Source organism: Gadus morhua, chromosome 1, assembly GCF_902167405.1.
Source record: "Gadus morhua chromosome 1, gadMor3.0, whole genome shotgun sequence".
In the NCBI taxonomy this organism is placed as follows: domain Eukaryota; kingdom Metazoa; phylum Chordata; class Actinopteri; order Gadiformes; family Gadidae; genus Gadus; species Gadus morhua.
The window spans coordinates 16,452,300-16,468,798 of NC_044048.1; the positions used below are offsets into that span (position 1 = coordinate 16,452,300).

The 16,499-nt window shown below is 46.3% G+C and overlaps 2 protein-coding genes across 8 annotated transcripts in view; one reads left to right on the plus strand and one right to left on the minus strand.

The window, feature by feature from the left end:
- LOC115545539 (prickle-like protein 2) overlaps nucleotides 1-8,122 on the plus strand; it is a 27,692-nt gene extending 19,570 nt beyond the window's left edge. For both annotated transcript variants that reach the window (XM_030358841.1, XM_030358835.1), the window contains 8 exons: nucleotides 100-292; nucleotides 1,704-1,817; nucleotides 1,912-2,049; nucleotides 2,392-2,595; nucleotides 2,985-3,171; nucleotides 4,405-4,559; nucleotides 4,696-5,497; nucleotides 5,601-8,122. In XM_030358841.1, the coding sequence (XP_030214701.1) occupies nucleotides 158-292; nucleotides 1,704-1,817; nucleotides 1,912-2,049; nucleotides 2,392-2,595; nucleotides 2,985-3,171; nucleotides 4,405-4,559; nucleotides 4,696-5,497; nucleotides 5,601-6,562 (2,697 nt within the window). In that variant the 5' untranslated portion in view covers nucleotides 100-157 and the 3' untranslated portion in view covers nucleotides 6,563-8,122. The remainder of the gene's footprint in view (nucleotides 1-99; nucleotides 293-1,703; nucleotides 1,818-1,911; nucleotides 2,050-2,391; nucleotides 2,596-2,984; nucleotides 3,172-4,404; nucleotides 4,560-4,695; nucleotides 5,498-5,600) is intronic.
- LOC115545547 (periphilin-1) lies at nucleotides 7,442-15,939 on the minus strand. Of its 6 annotated transcripts, none has more exons than XM_030358849.1 (6): nucleotides 15,785-15,938; nucleotides 15,160-15,260; nucleotides 12,907-13,127; nucleotides 11,650-11,705; nucleotides 9,499-9,615; nucleotides 7,442-8,388 (listed from the first exon to the last, which is right to left on the minus strand). In XM_030358849.1, exons 1-6 carry the CDS (start codon nucleotides 15,821-15,823, stop codon nucleotides 8,182-8,184), a joined length of 741 nt encoding a protein of 246 aa, XP_030214709.1. In that variant the 5' UTR covers nucleotides 15,824-15,938; the 3' UTR covers nucleotides 7,442-8,181. The 6 variants fall into 6 exon arrangements, with proteins under 6 accessions (XP_030214709.1, XP_030214707.1, XP_030214742.1 ...); XM_030358847.1 differs by having other exon boundaries at nucleotides 9,499-9,618; XM_030358874.1 differs by lacking the exon at nucleotides 7,442-8,388 and adding an exon at nucleotides 8,421-8,700 and having other exon boundaries at nucleotides 15,785-15,939.
- Nucleotides 15,940-16,499: the final 560 nt, after the last annotated feature.

Here is a 16,499-nt window from a genome sequence, read left to right on the forward strand (position 1 = left end):
CGCTCTCCTATTCTCTCGTGCTTGTTTAAAACGGTACCACTTCCTGTTACCTCCACCACTCTCCCACCAACCCCCCCATCTCCCCCCACCACCCTATAGACCTGCCGTAGTAGTGTGCTGCTGAGAGGGTCCAGGGGAGGAGCATGTTCTGACAGAGATGCCACTGGAGATGGAGAAGACACCCGTCACCAAGCTCATGTATGACTTCCAGAGGAACTCCACCTCGGACGACGACTCTGGCTGTGCTCTGGAGGAATACGCCTGGGCCCCACCTGGCCTCAGCCCAGAACAGGTGAGGCAGACAGAGGTACACCGAATCAGATATAAACCCACACCCTTCTCCTCCTTAAAGCTTCCCTTCTCGTCCCTGATGCTGCAACGCCATCCTTTACACGTGATGTCATCATTATCAAGAAAATAAGTTGATGATTTAGAATTATTATTTCTCCGAATGGTTGGTGCATTCTTTTTTAGCACATTGGATCCTCATGTATTCATCTATACTTTTTTTTTTTTTTTCATATCAGATTCATCACACATTATTTAAGGATGTGAATAAAGCTCTGAATGGCTCAAAATGTCAGTGGCTTCCCAGGGAAAAAGAAGGCTTGAACTGAATCCTGTGTAATTTTAAAGTAAGTCTAGCAGTGTGTGGCAGCGGACCTCCCAGCGCTGCACTAATAGAGGAGAAGCATGCCTGATAATAGTCATTTCTCCAGTCAGCCGTCTTGACAGGATGCAGGGAGGATCTCCCGGCCTCTTTCATGCCACAGGAGATACAACACAGTCAGAGCGGCCCCTTGTTTGACTTCCAATGTATATGTAAAGAAGATGCTAAAAATAAAGATGAATGATTTTTAAAGAAACAAAAGGCATCTTTTGTTCCATTATCATTCATTCATTATTATTTTGAATGAATGAACAAAGCATATACATATATGCATATGCATATGCATATATATATATATATATATATATATATATATACCGTTGTATAAATATATATATACCCTTTGTTTAGCATATACTGCATATACATATATGTCTCTGTATATATATAGTCTGCTATAGAAATGTCGAAATAAATAAATAACAGAAACTAGCCATGCAATCATTTGACTCTCAACAAGGTTTTCATATCGTTATAATTTTTAGCATCATATTTGTTCTCATCTTCCTCCTCCTTCTCATCGTCGTTATCATCATTACCATAAATATAAGTAGACTAGTAGCAATACTGTTGTTATGCTGCAATATAATGTTTAGATTTTGTCCTTCATTTACCAGGTTTCATATGTTGTAATTTTTCCTGTCTCGCACATAATTGACAAGCAACGGTTGCCACAGCATTCTGAATGTCATCTGTAGAAAAATAAAGTTCCTTTCCAGATTCTGGTTTCAAGGGCTGTGCTGATAGATAAAAGCAGACTGAAAAACACAAACCTTGATGTGCATAAAGGCTGACCTTGGCTGGCCAAACCTAAGAACACTAATGTCAAAATATTGGCATTGCAAATATTTAAATCAGCTAGTTAAATTAATCCTTGGCTCGATAGATCTCTGGACAGATTTGCTAGTCTGTTACCATGGTTACAATATGACCCGGGAGAAAAGCACTTTTACCATAACGTTAACTATTGATCAAACATAAGTGTGATTCTATTTTGGGTCATCAACTGCCTTGTGTTGTATACTTGTTCCAGGTGCATCAGTACTACAGCTGCTTACCGGAGGACAAGGTCCCCTATGTTAATAGTCCAGGAGAGAAATATCGCATCAAACAACTTCTTCAGCAGTTGCCCCCACATGACAATGAGGTAAAAACAAATAGATGTTTTTTCAATGGCAGTCTTGGAGTTTGAATACACATGAGATGGATGACGATTTTTTGCGTGTTTCTTCCCGGGTCAGGTGCGCTACTGCAACACTCTAGACGAGGAGGAGAAACGGGAGCTGAAGCTCTTCAGTAACCAGCGGAAGATGGACAACCTGGGGAGGGGCAGTGTGCGTCCTTTCCCCCTCAATATCACCGGGGCCGGCTGTGAGCAGGTAGCGGGCTTACATTCTCTACGCTCTCCAGACGCTATGTTTTAGTTTGTGCTTTTGAAATGCCCCAAACTATTAACCGCTGCTATTTCATTTGAGGCCCTTGAATATCTAGTTCATGTTATTATTATTAGTAATATTACAGTATTGCCATAATAATTCCTTATTTGTGCCATTTAAGGCATATAACATGAGGCACTGACCCAATGCAATCTTCTTGTATCTTGTACTTATTTATGGCTCTATATCATAGCTTCTCTAACACTGTATCATTTGAACGTCATGCAGGCCTCTCTGTCCACTGATCACGTCCTGCATTGCCCCTCTTTATCCTCCCCTCTATAGTGCGGTGGCCAAATCAACGGAGGGGAAATCGTAGTGTTTGCTGCCCGGACCGGCCATGGCCAGTGCTGGCATCCCCAGTGCTTTGTGTGCAACATGTGCGAGGAACTGCTGGTGGACCTCATCTACTTCTACCAGGACGGAAAAATCTTCTGTGGCCGGCACCACGCTGAGCGGCTGAAGCCCCGCTGCTGTGCCTGCGATGAGGTGCGTCCGCCCGCCCCTGCCCAAAGCCTTCAAACGCTTCAGAGGCCTTGAAACGGTTGATTTAGGTCAAAGAGCCTTTCAACTCGCTCTGAATTAATAATACCAAATACATACCTTTAAAGAGTAACGACGGCCGGTCTGAGCCCAGACGCGCCAGCAGAATCGTTGGTGAGACGCTGATTGTATCAACTGCTGACAGGCTCACATTAGTACTAAAGGAAATGTCTCTTTATTAGTCAATCGTTGGCCCCGCCGTCTCTGGCTTTAGTCCGTCTTTTACCACGGCCACCTTCCATCCCGAAAGCCTTTTGGATGGATTTCAGACGGATTTGCTATCTCTGGCTTTGAGCGAATCAGCGTTAATAAACATTATATTGTACTTGATGCAGATCATCTTTGCTGACGAATGCACCGAGGCGGAGGGCCGGCATTGGCACATGAAGCACTTCTGCTGCTTTGAGTGTGAGACGGTGCTAGGGGGCCAGCGCTACATCATGAAGGACGGCCGCCCGCACTGCTGCAACTGCTTCGAGTCCCTCTACGCCGAGTACTGCGACGCCTGCGGCGAGCACATAGGTGACCACACTTCTGCCTATGCCGTGTTTGCCAACCATTGTTGGCCCAGACAGAACCCCCAAAGGGGGTAGAAACTCCATCCAACCACAATATGTTTACAAAAGTGTCAGATCTGTGGCCTCACCGCATATGATTTTAACCCCAATGATCTTATGTTCATTGCATTCATTTGATTGATTGTGGCTGTTGCAGGCCTTTAATAACCCTGTCCAATCAAGTCCAGCGACTTCCACAAGGCTAGGCCGACATATTACTGAAGCTAGCTACTAGTCACGTATTTTGGGGGAGTAGATTAGGAGGGAGGCCTCGAGGGGAGGGGTGGGACTTTCCTGGGTGGATACTTTCCAAATCTAGCCTACCATTGCTTGTTTTTCCATATTGTCTACCTTTACTTTAAATGCAATCAAACAATATCCATAGCTTATAAGTCAGCATTCTCCCACGGCCTCATCGCCATATCAGGCAACCCCGAGGTTGTCAACCACTGCCCTAGACATAATTAAGATCCTCTGAACTGCTGATACGGTACAAGGATGCAGAAATGCTCGTGAGAATGTCAGAAAACAAGGAAGGATACGGCGTGTGCTCACTGTGAAGGAAAGCTCCAGGGAGGACGTTAGGGAACACATTTAACAATGGGTAACATATGCACCCCCGGCCCTGTGCGCGACACAGCTGCAGAGAGGCGTAGTCTGCGCAGTGAGAGGTGGATGCTTATTATCCTCTCTGGCTCCAGCAACAGTGGAGGGTTCTGCTTGTTTCAGATGATGCCATGTTGCATCCAGATGGAAGGAAGGAAAGATGATTAGTTCCCCTAGCTCTGGATCGCGTCCAATGAAATGTGTTGTGTTATTTTACCAACCGCATAATCAGGCATTTGAGTGTAACCGAACAAATATTATTTTCCCTCTGGGACATAAACCCAGGTAGCGCCAGAGCTCATTTATTCATGATATATTTGTATTTATTTATGTCACAAGAATAACCACTCACACATATTTCCGATTAGTTTCATCTACAGACTAAATACACACCATCAAAGGTACGGTTCCAGTCTTGCTTCAGATCGATGAAACCATGTATATACAACATTATTCAGTATTTAATATTTCAGATTTAATCAACCCTTCACCATGTCAAATAAAACAAAATCGGGATCTCATTGACAATATCATCTCATAGTTTCCATTCATAGATCTGCAACTAAGTTGTGTTTTACGGCTTGACTTTCAGGGATTGACCAAGGCCAGATGACCTATGATGGACAGCACTGGCACGCGACAGAGGAGTGCTTCTGCTGCGCCCGCTGTAAGCGCTCCCTGCTGGGCCGCCCCTTCCTCCCCAAGCAGGGCCAGATCTTCTGCTCACGCTCCTGTAGTGCCGGACAGGTAACCAATCATGCACATTGAAAAAATTGCAATGAATGCATAGCACACCAGGAATTACTCTCGACCATTCACGTTTTTTCCACATTGTTGAACCAATGTCCCTAACACAGTGCTTTCTTGCGTGTGAACCAATCAGGAACCGAACGAATCGGACTCTTCGGACTCAGCCTTCCAGAGCGCCCGGTCCCGGGAGTCCCGCCACAGCACCAATGTTGGGAAAAAGGAACGTCGAAATGCGAGCCAGGAACGACGGAACGCTGAGGCCCGGCAGCCGGCCTCGGCGCCCATGCCCGACCGCATGTCTGCTGAGATAGACCCCCTCTCCGTCCAGATGGACCGCCTGAGCGTGTCCTCCGGCCCGACGCCCAGCCGGACCCCTTGCCGAACCCCGAGCCGCACTCCCAGCCGCGCCCCCAGCCTCAACCAGGTGTGGATGAGCAGGGATGAGGCGTACCCTTCTGCTGCCTATGAGAGCGCCAAGCGGGAACCCTCTCCCACTCCCACACCCATACAGATGCTGGGCCAATGTAATCCCAGACAGGGTTACAACCCCAACTCAAACCCTCACCCGCCCACACAGAGCCCCGTCAACCCAGGGAAGAGGCCTGATTCCTGGGGTAAGGAACAAGGCAACACCAAGAGAACCCCTATGGCCGCCCTGAGAGGCCAATCCTTCAACGAAAACTGGATCCATCACAGCCAGGACGAGTTCCGGCCCACCAAGCTCCGCACCCAGATGAGCTTCAACGAGGTGTCCAGCCAGGGCCAGGGCATCTCAGACAAGAGGAGCATCAGCCTGCATGGCTTCCAGAGGGCGAACCGGCCCCCACTGATTCGGAGGAACCCCATCAATGGCATGAGTTTCCAAGAAACCCTTACTCCTCTTGAACAGACTCCTCGCGGATCCATGGATTCCCTGATCACATCCAACGCCGCAGGTGAAGTATCATTTTATGTAAAGGACATAATAGACAGGAATCATGCATGTAATGACACACATCTTTGGATGCAATATTTGATGCAGAAGTGTTTTCTTCACAGGTAACTCTCTGGACGGGGTCAGTAAGCGGCAGGAGCATCTGTCCAGGTTCTCTATGCCTGATCTGAGTAAGGACTCGGGCGTGAATGTGTCTGAGAAGAGCCACATGGGCACTCTCAGCTCCTCCATGCAGTTCCACAGCACAGAGTCCCTCTCCTCCTCCCGTCTGTATGGGAACATGGACGCTGCACTGAGGGTGGGCTACCCCCTGCAGTACTGGGACCCCTCCCGGCCCCTGGCCTTCAACGCCAACGGTCACGCCGGTCTGATGGGCAGCAGCGGAAACATACGCATGTCATCCATGAGCGAGAGAACCCCTCGCCGGCACCCTAACGGGCAGGAACCCGTATCCCAGCAACAGCAACCGCAACCGAGGAGCCGCAAGCACCGCCGCGGTAACCACGGTAACAGCCAGCACCGCAGCGGACGGCACCACAAGCGCTCCCGCCGCTCCCGCTCTGACAACGCCCTGCACCTGGTGGCCGACCGGCCCGCCCACGTGGCGGAGCCGCCGCACCGCCGCGTGCAGGAGGACTACGACCGCTTCCCCAGCGGCCACGCCGCCAGGGAGCTGCTGCTGGGCCTGGCGCCGGGCGCCTACAGGCAGCAGCAGCAGTACCGGCCCTGCCCCCGCACCACCTCGGACCTCACCCTGCAGAACGCGGGCTGGCAGCCGCAGGGCCCGGGCCAGGGCGGGCCGCTCTGGGCCGAGGGCTACCGAGAGGGGGCGGACCCCTGGTGCTCGAGCTGCTCCTCCAGCTCTGAGTCGGAGGAGGACGACGCCTACTTCCAGGGGGAGGCCATCCCGCGGCCCGTGCAGCTGCGCTACATCAACAACGAGGAGCTCCGGCACCGCTACAGCCCCTCCGGGATGCCGGGCCACCACGCGCCCCTGCAAGGACCCCTCCACGGGCAGATGCACACCCGCCAAAGGAGAAAGAGCAAGAACTGTGCCATCTCCTAGATGTGAGGGAGAGGATACGGGGACTGGAGAGCGGGAGAGAGAAGGATGTGTGGGAGGGAGCAGGGAGTGGGATGTGTAAGAGAGATAGTGGACAGGGACTGCGTGTACAGTAAAATGGAGAGAAACTGAGGGTGGAGCGGATGATGAAGAAAGGAAATGGCAGATTTCTGCTGTTTGTGATCTAACACAACTCTTGTTTGTGTACACCTACAAAGTATGACGTTATCGCGAGAAGAGGGGTTACACAGCAGACTCAAATCAAGGGACAGCTAAATAAGGATCTGTTTGATCGGTAATCGTGCATATAGTCTGGTCTGGTCTCAAATAACTGGCTAATGTGTGTGCGTGTGTCTGTGTGTGTGTGTGTGTGAGAAAGTTTATACCCTTTGCACCAGAGAGTCCTTTCAACATGTCAAAAGGGGAGTTTTTTGTATCACTGTAGAACCTGGGCTGCGTTGGCCAGCCTCTGCTCACAGGCCAGTGCTCTGAACACATTGGCGTAAACCTACCGAGAGGAGAACACATCGAGAGATATCGTGTTGGAATAGTGAAAGCTGTGCGATATGAATGGAGAAAACGGTGGGGTAGGTACTGAGCTGCGACTTAGTTTGCCCCAGTGGAATCCAAAAGCTGCTGGAAAAGTGTTGGCTCGCAGACCAAGTTATCACCTTATGTAAATAGTCTGTTACACCATGTGCTCTACATAGACTGCTCTCCATGCTTTACCAATGGCAGGTCGCTAGATAGGCCTCAACTCCTTGTTCTATCAGGCAAAGTAACGTCAGGTACGGTCCTGTCTTCTTTTCTTCAACATACTTCTTTTTTTAATACTTATTATTTTTAGTTGGATAAATAAAGGACAAATTAATGGTGACAATAAATTATCGATACCTGTTTAATGTATATAAAGTAAACAAAAATAGAAATAAAAATGTCTTTAAAGTATTGGATGTGGTAATGTAAATGTTATGTACATATTGTCTTACATATTTATATAAATATATTTTGTAACTTAAGAATCCTTATTTGTATAAGACAGGGTAGAGATAGGAGGATTTGCATGTACCTTTTAATGTTGTCGTCCTATATGGAAATAAAGTGTATTACAATGAATAACCAGAAGGGTGCCAGTTAATGTCCAAGCTTACTGGTATGTGGTTGTTGAAAACAGCGGTTGGTAAAGTGATCGAAAGACCCTTTTCAATGTCAGGTGTCTACCCTCTCTTCATCAACTTCCTGCTCAGCTCAACCCACATGAAAATAAAATGGATCATCACATGTTGCGCAATACCATGGTTTCTAGCATAAGCATTTACCTTCTGAAATTGAATAAACCATATATGGTGAATGTGATTCACTGATACTATAAAGATATACAAAATGCCATTTTTGGTGCATCTTCTTTATAAAACACAGAGACACAACTAAGATCTGGACATTTGAACTGGGTTTTACAAAAACAAACACACACACACACACACACACACACACACACACACACACACACACACATACACACACACACACACACACACACACACACACACACACACACACACACACACACACACACACACACACAGACTAACAATAAAAATAAAACCGAGGGGCATATGTGTTTATGTGTGTGTGTGTGTTTGCATCTCTTGGGAGGCTGCACTCAGGTCATACTGGGTTATAAACTGGTCCATGGCTGCAGCACAGCGCAGGCCTATCTCCTTGAGATTTTCCTGCACAGCGAAGCGGATGGGAGGCATTAACGAGGGGTCCTTGGAGACCAGCTTCTTCACCACCCGGCTGAACGTGCCACAGTCCCGTTGATAAACCTGGAAAAAACACATTGACACGCTCACACAAACACACCGTCTCGTTGGCCTTCTTTTGTTTTGCTCGGAGGCGGGCCTTTGAACTGCACAGCACTAAGGCTTGAGATAGCCCGGATAGATTAGCATCCATTTCATCTTTCCTCACAGCGTCGGTTCATCACACAGGGACGATGTGCGTGATCATTTGCCGGTTTCTTTTTTTAGGCTTGCGTGTGCACGCGTGCCCACTCGCGTGCACCGTGCACCTTGCACATGCCAGGCTGTGTGAGGCGACCTGTATCCAGTCTGCTTTCTGAAAGAGCCCACTTTCTGCTGTAACCATGGAGATAGGAAAATAAGAGACCTTCTCTTAATTTGAAGTGGATTGAGAGAAACACTCGCTCACACACTACGCACCGGGCCTCATGTGATGTGCCGTCACCTGGAAGCTTGCTTTTCAAGCACGTGTGCGAGGTCCACCACGCCACTATTTGGTCGTGGTTTTTCAACTACATCCGTGCTGTTGACAATTTTTATTTGGATGTTTATCAATGTGTCTTCTACTTAACCTACTTTTCATTTAACTTCAATTTTAACCCATTTAAAATATGGACTCTGGTGTGAATAAAAGCCGTTCTCGTACTGGTCTGAAGCATCAGTAGTAGACCTGTTAAATCAACCTGTTGTGTCCACATCAACCCCTGAATAAACTGGTGTAACAGTCCTGGTCCATAACCTTTGTGTCAAACATGTTAGGTTTAAGTTTTATTTTCCGTTAAAAATTTTGTTCAGTTTTTTCTTCATCCTTCTTAGTTCAGATAAATTCATTGAAAACAATTGTCTTCTGGCTAGTGTAGTAAAAGTAAAGCAATAAACAGATTAATTCAGACTGATCAAGAAAATAATAGGCATGTGGACTCTGGTGTAGCAGACAGCACCCCACTAGTAAGAAAACTACTATTCCAGGCCAATATGTATTATTTATCCCACAGAACTAGTGTGTGTGTGTGTGTGTGTGTGTGTGTGTGTGTGTGTGTGTGTGTGTGTGTGTGTGTGTGTGTGTGTGTGTGTGTGTGTGTGTGTGTGTGTGTGTGTGTGTGTGTGTGTGTGTGTGTGTGTGTTGTGTTGTACCTTCTCTATTTCTTTCCTCTTTTCTTCGATGGCTCTGCTCTTTGCCATGGCCGGGCTTACAAGTGATGGGTGCCCCACTGGTCTTATTTTTTCAGTCTGACTTTGGTCTTGTGTTAACTGCTAAATTAAAATGAAATATAAGCAAATAGACTGAAGCAACACAACGATAATGACAAAGAGTGCTAATGTTACAATAGAATGACATTAGCAGAAGATGGTAGAACGATCTCATCAAATGTAATAGTGAGCCTGTGGCAATACTGAGAAGATTCTATAGTGTGCTGTCTTAAGGGTAATTCATAGTCATTATAGTTATAACAATAACTTTATTTATACAGCACCTCTATAAAACTGCCTTTACACTGTGTTTGTATGGTAAAACAAGCGGATAAGTCAACAAACAAAGAGTGTAATTTTTCTTGAAGGATACTAAAAATGTCCAAAAACATTCAAACAACATCCTATCAGTAAACTAGACTAAATATGAATAAATAATACAATAATAATTAAGTATAAAATATCATAAAAATGCATGTATGGCAGCAAAAAGGACAACACCACAGTATGTTGTGTTTTCAGAAGGGATTTCAATCACATTGCCTTATGGTTGCTGGCACTGTGTTCCAAAGCTTGGGAGCCGTAACGGCAAACGCCCGCTCATCTTTTGGTTTTTGCCTAAATTGTGGAACAGTTTGCTCCCCCTGAGGACCTAAAGGCTATGTCCTGGCTCACAGGGATCAAACCGGTCAAAACTGTAGCTTGGGGACATACCTCATGAGGTTTAAAAGTAATTAGTAGAATTCTTAAATTAATTCTGTACTTAATGGGGAGCCAAGGGAGGGCAGAAAAGAATGGGGCAATGTGCTGTCCTCTATTGCAGTTGCTGCATTCTGGACTAACTGAATGGGGGAAAGGGCCTTTTGGCTGAAGCCAGCAAGACACAAGTTGAAGAAGTCTGGTCGAGAAAAGACAAAGGCACGCCTCAGCTTCTTCAACATCAGTGTGAACGAAGAAGAGGTTAGCTTTGGAGATGGTTCTTATCTGTAGAAAACATGACTAGACTCCTTTTTAGAGATGTGGCTTGAACGTTAGGTCTGGTTCAAGTCAAAGCAAGGTTTCATACAGTCTGGATAATTATTGGCCGACAGATAGCCAAGGCTAGGGCCATTCATATTAACCACCGGCTTTCAGATGGAGCTGGAGGAAATGTTGTAACTTTTAGCATTGAATGTCATTATTGCAGTCTGCTAGGGCAGCTAGGCAATTAGGTTCACAAGGTCTCAATGGGAGGTATAACTGCGTGTCAGCTGCTTAGCAGTAAAAAGCGACATTGTGTTTCTGAATGATGTGTCCAAGAGGCAGCATGTAGATAGAGAATAATGGTGGTGCCAAAATAGAACCTTGTGGCCCACCACACATAAAAAGGGTTGCGGAGGACGAGGCCTTCCAAAGCGATGCTCAGTATGCTCTATCTGACAGGTAGGCCTTTATTATGTCATGATAATGATGTTTATTTTTCATTTTGACCAAGCATTTTGCCCTTTCAGTAAACTAAAAAAAATAAACATTCCAAATCGTATACAGTACACAGACTGTTGAAAACCCATACGGTACCAGAATGCTTAAAGCCTGAAGGTTTTCTGAAACAGCATAACACTGTTATGTAAAAATGTGCATGGTTACACATAAATCCACTCCTGGCCTATGCTCATTTTCATGTGACTCCGAGGTCTGAGTGTAAACTGCTGATCCTGCATGATTCAATGCCTTTATTAAACTACAAAGGTGCATGGAACAGCCCTGAAACACCTGTGTCTTCCAATGTATTAGACAACTCACACCCTAATCAATTTCCTTTCTTAAACCTGCAATCAATGATCGCTTCAAGGCCTCTCCCTTTATCCTCCCACTATTCTACTCTGATGTCGAGTGAAAATAACGTTGATGAATAGCTGTATAGTCTACGAATGGGGGAGAGCTCAAAGAAGGTGAAACATGATTAATTACAAAAATCATCTAAATGGTAATTTTAAAGGTAATCTTGTTTTGTATTGTGTGTACGACACGGTACACACTGTGTCTCTCCAATCGGTTCCACTCTCATTACCACAAAGAGCAATTAAAGACCCAAGCGTCAGATGTTGTACTCACTGCTTTATCTTTCTTATTGCTGGGAAAGGTCCGAGAAGTTAAAGATCCTGAGGTGGCTGGGGAAAAAGAACTGTTTCATTATCCCAGCAACATGATTCGAATTGACAACAGCAAGGCGGAAGCTGAACAATCACAATTTTATTTGACCGGATCGATTTTGTCTCGTGTTGCTCGACTATCTATAACTGTGTCTTAAGGCCACCATTAGGATGTTACTGCACCTCATCTAACTGAATGTCATCGACCTCTGGCTTAAAGGGATGGTTATTTTTTGCATCCAGCAGGTGCTCAAATCAATGTTTCTTTGAGCAGAATGCGTTAGGTGCATTTGAGAAATCTGCCTCGCAACATTGGACTGCAGTGTTCCGATGTGAAGCAAAGGCTTTGTTATGGCTCATTTATACCATTGGCTGCCTTCCCTCTCTCACTCTCTCACACAGGTATAGTCAGTCACACACACACACACACACACACACACACACACACACACACACACACACACACACACACACACACACACACAAACAAAAATGCACACACAAACCATGGATGAGTCACCATCATCGCACCATCTCTCAGGCACACCGAGAAACCTGTTCCTCACTCACACACACACACACACACACCACACACACACACACACACACACACACACACACACACACACACACACACACACACACACACACACACACACATACACCTCCACACTGCTGCAGTATGCGCAGAAATACAGTGGAGTGTGAGGGAAGAAGAAAAAGCATGCCAACACTTGAATCTCCGCTCCTGCAATAAGGATGGGCAGCCGGTCTTTGACCAAGAATCAATAAACAATTAATACATGCAACGTTGTTCTGATAACAAAGCTAAAAGAAGGGTGGTTTCCTCTTGTCTGCATCACTTCTTTGTAGCAATAATTCATCTCTAATCATCAGCAAATACCTTCTTCTTCTGAAGGGAGTTCACATGATACAGCTACCATATGAATAATCTGGCGTTTGTTACACAATATAGAGTTAGGGCTGTTATAGGCATGATGAGTATTGTGTCATGTGCCACAACCAATACAGAAATGACTGAAACCATTGCCCAATCCACAAACGGTCAGGAATTATCCAAATGAGGTAACATTGACATGATATAATTTGAAAACATCTGGTACCCAATGATAGTCCACACTGCCACTCGGTGGTGGTAGGGTGTACATGCATGTGGTTTGCAATTCTTGTGGCTGTTTAAATATATAACCAATCTTACCAGGTTTTTCAAAAGCCGGTGAACTGACTCGATGTATGGGGTTCTTCGTCACGTCCTTTTCTTCCGCGATCTGTTTTAGTATCTTCATCTTTTCCACCTGCTTCCATTCAGCAAGGCTAATTTGCTTTTTTGTCCCGGTTCTCTGACGAGATTTTGAGCCGAAGGGGAGTGTCCCCCGGGCTCCTAAATTGGAAGGAGTCTTCCAAAAAGAATGCTCAGTCCTTAAAAAAAGACATAGAAAAAAGGGTCAGAGAAAATGAACAATAGGAACCACCCTACCTGGCTCCTTTCTCCAGATCATCACCCGTCCCCCAGCATATAACAACAAGCCTAGCACTCCACAAGTCTAACATTAATAGGAGTTCCCCTAGCCTGCCTATCGTCCCCAAGTGGCTAAAACTTGCGTTCGGTGTAAAACGAGGACTAGGTATCCTGTTCGCCTTTGAAAAAATGGAAGCTCAGGAGCGCTGATTTGGAATGTGGTCCCATATGTCGTCATAAGGGGCCAAGCTACCTCCCCTTCCTCTGCCTTGTCCGCCCAGAGAATTTGACCCACCAATGAGACAATGAGCTACGACCTCCACATGTGTGTGTGTGTCTGTGTGTGTGTGATTACACACACTGTAACGCAAGTGTTGTTATTTGGATAACCGTTCTGCTGTTGGTGTTATGGCGCAATACACGTCGGTTCTTTGACGTCTCTGGTATTTCCACAACGAGAATGTAGTTGGGGTTATCTCAGCCATGGTTGAGAAGGAATTGGGGGAAAGGAACTTTGGCTTTGACTCCCTGAAGTACATGAACTGCGACATGGAGGAGAAAGGGATTGTCTCCCGCCGGAGCCCCGCTGCCCGCTGCCACGAGGCACCACCGCCCAGCAGCGGGCAGCGGGCGGTTCAGTCTACTGACTACTTCAGATTGATGTGGACGTGGAAAAACCAGAGACGTCGGAGAACCCCACGCAGTCGTTTGAGATTCATAATATCATCTGGAGGCGCACACAGCTTTTGGCCGTGATAGTATATATTATATGATATAGATATCTTTTTATTATATATTATTTAGATATAGAGCTCCAGGACTGTAACGCAAGTGTTGTACACTTCTTTGTTATCTGGATAACCGTTCGGCTGTTGGTGTATTGGTGCATGGTTGAGAAGGAATTCGGGGAAAGGAACTTTGGCTTTGACTCCCTGAAGTACATGAACCACGACATGGAGGAGAAAGGGATTGTTGCCCTCGATTGTCTCCCGCTTGAGCCCCGCTTCCCGCTGCCCGCTGCCGAGGGACCACCGCCTCGGCGTTGCCCGCTGCAGGAGGGGGTGGTGCCTAAGCGCTGCCCGCTGCCCGCTGCCGGATGCCAGCTGCCGAGGCAGTGGTCCCTCGGCAGCGAGGCTCCGGCGGGAGACAATCGTGGTCAACAATCGCGGGCAACAATCCCTTTCTGCTCCATGTCGTGGTTCAGTCTACTTCAGATTGCTGTGGACGTGGAAGAACCAGTGACGTCGGCAAACGCAACGCAGTAATTTGAGATTCATAATATCATCTGTAGGCACACACAGCTTTTGGCCATGATAATAAGGAAAGAGTGTTTAGATGCATTAAATGTGGCAATGTGGTGGCAGCATTGAGGGGGGTGATCCGGGACGCATCCCACATGATAACCCCAAAGATATTCTGCTTACTGCTTACTGCTGTATTTACTGCTGTTAGTTGGGCTAGTTGTCTCGTGTTTTTCACCTTTGGTTGGTAACTCAGTAGCCAGTGTGCTTATAAGGTTAGTTTGGACAGGGGCTTCTGAATATGTGTTTTCCTGGGATTTTGGGACAAGGGATTATAACATCTGATCCTGTGTATTTATTAATGAAATATTATATGATATAGATATCTATGTATAATATGATATTATTAAGATATAGAGCTCCAGGACTCCCGCCGGAGCACCTGGAGGGTTCTAGAATGTTTACAGAACACGGCCAAAGGCCGTGACTGTGCGCCTCGCCATTGCGATACATCCATTGTAAAAAGAGCGCATGGTACCTTGGCCGCAAGCTGCTCAGGGCAACACCACACCCTCCTCCTTGACCCGCCTCACTCCTCATTTGCTCAATGTGCGACTGGCTCGTAGTGGCTGTAATTGTGCACCACGGCTGGATTTCAGGAACGTCTTCAAATACTGTGTTAGGGGCCCAGGCAATAATATCTATATTAAAGCATCCATAAAGTAGCATGCAATGGGACCTTTAAACGTACCTTCGCCTGAATGGACTTTGAGCACTCGAATTGTACCCCCTTGCCATCCTTGCACTGTGTGTGGTGGTCGGACTGGACCTGGTCACGGGTCGCTTCAGATCCTTTAACAACAGGTGACAGAAGTGTCCAGAGTGAAGAAAGCGTATACTGAGATAGATTCCATTGGGAGCAAGGGTCAATTTAGCAAAGCTTATCCAGCAAGTAAACAGGAAGTATTAATTCTATCCAAAGATGTCTCAGTATTTGCCTTGCCACAACACTGGGAGTAAAAAGATAACGAATAACCGACGTTGAATATATTAGTGTCGGTTATCCTCGATCCTGGCATGAGCAGATATCTTAAACCACAATTCACACACACACACACACACACACACGCACACACGCACACGCGCACACGCACACGCACACACACACACACACACACACACACACACACACGCACACACACACACACACACGCACACACACAGACACGAAAGTAGACACTTTCAAACAGGGACAATGGTTGAGGGTTACGAACTGATTGTTTGTGTCCCCTATAAAGCCACCAATGCCTAGTGATAAGGATTTCAACACAAAATGACAACATTTTAGCAGGAAATCAATAAAAAGCAAAGGCTACTTTCTTCTGCAGCGTCTCATGTCTTCTTCCGTGTTCCATTTCAGTTTCGATTCCTTGCTTCCTGACTGCGCAGGCGCGCAAACGACAGCAAAATCGTGTGTGTGTGTGTGTGTGTGTGTGTGTGTGTGTGTGTGTGTGTGTGTGTGTGTGTGTGTGTGTGTGTGTGTGTGTGTGTGTGTGTGTGTGTGTGTGTGTGTGTGTGTGTGTGTGTGTGTGTGTGCGTGTGTGTGTGTGTGTGTGTGTGTTGATGATTATAAACCCGTCTCCTTCCCAGGCGGACCGTAACGCCTGGGAAGGGGCCTTACATGAGCGTTATTGTTTGTGCGAAACTGGGCGGGACTTTCAGGTGTGTGTTGTGGTTTAGTGGCGAGAGGAGCGAGAGATAGAGAGGTACGAGGGATATCACAGTTTCCGTTACAGATTGTGGATATTCCTTTGTTCATTTGCTCATAAAACGTCATATTTACTCTATTTGTTGTTGTTGTTTTGTTTTTGTTGTTGTCATGTTCTTATTTTTCTCGCTCCGGGAAATGTTAACGGGTGTACACAGGCTGTTTACACCCGTTACAGACCGAAGTTAGAGACCGGATATTGCGTTGTGGTAGACCGGGATAACGCTACAATTCATGATGCTCCCTGAGCCTGATAAAAATGGCATCGTTGGTCCAGCACAGTACATAGTCCTCAATTTAACTGACAGAAAAGGGAAGATTAA

Excerpts from the sequence above, each read along its gene's own strand:
- LOC115545547 (XM_030358847.1), bottom strand. The coding sequence starts at position 15,823 with ATGGAACACGGAAGAAGACATGAGACGCTGCAGAAGAAA. Across the intron at positions 11,706-12,906 it reads ACCGGCTTTTGAAAAACCTG|CCACCTCAGGATCTTTAACT; the intron begins GTAAGATTGGTT and ends CTTTTTCCCCAG. Across the intron at positions 8,389-9,498 it reads AGAGGAAAGAAATAGAGAAG|GTTTATCAACGGGACTGTGG; the intron begins GTACAACACAAC and ends TGTTTTTTCCAG.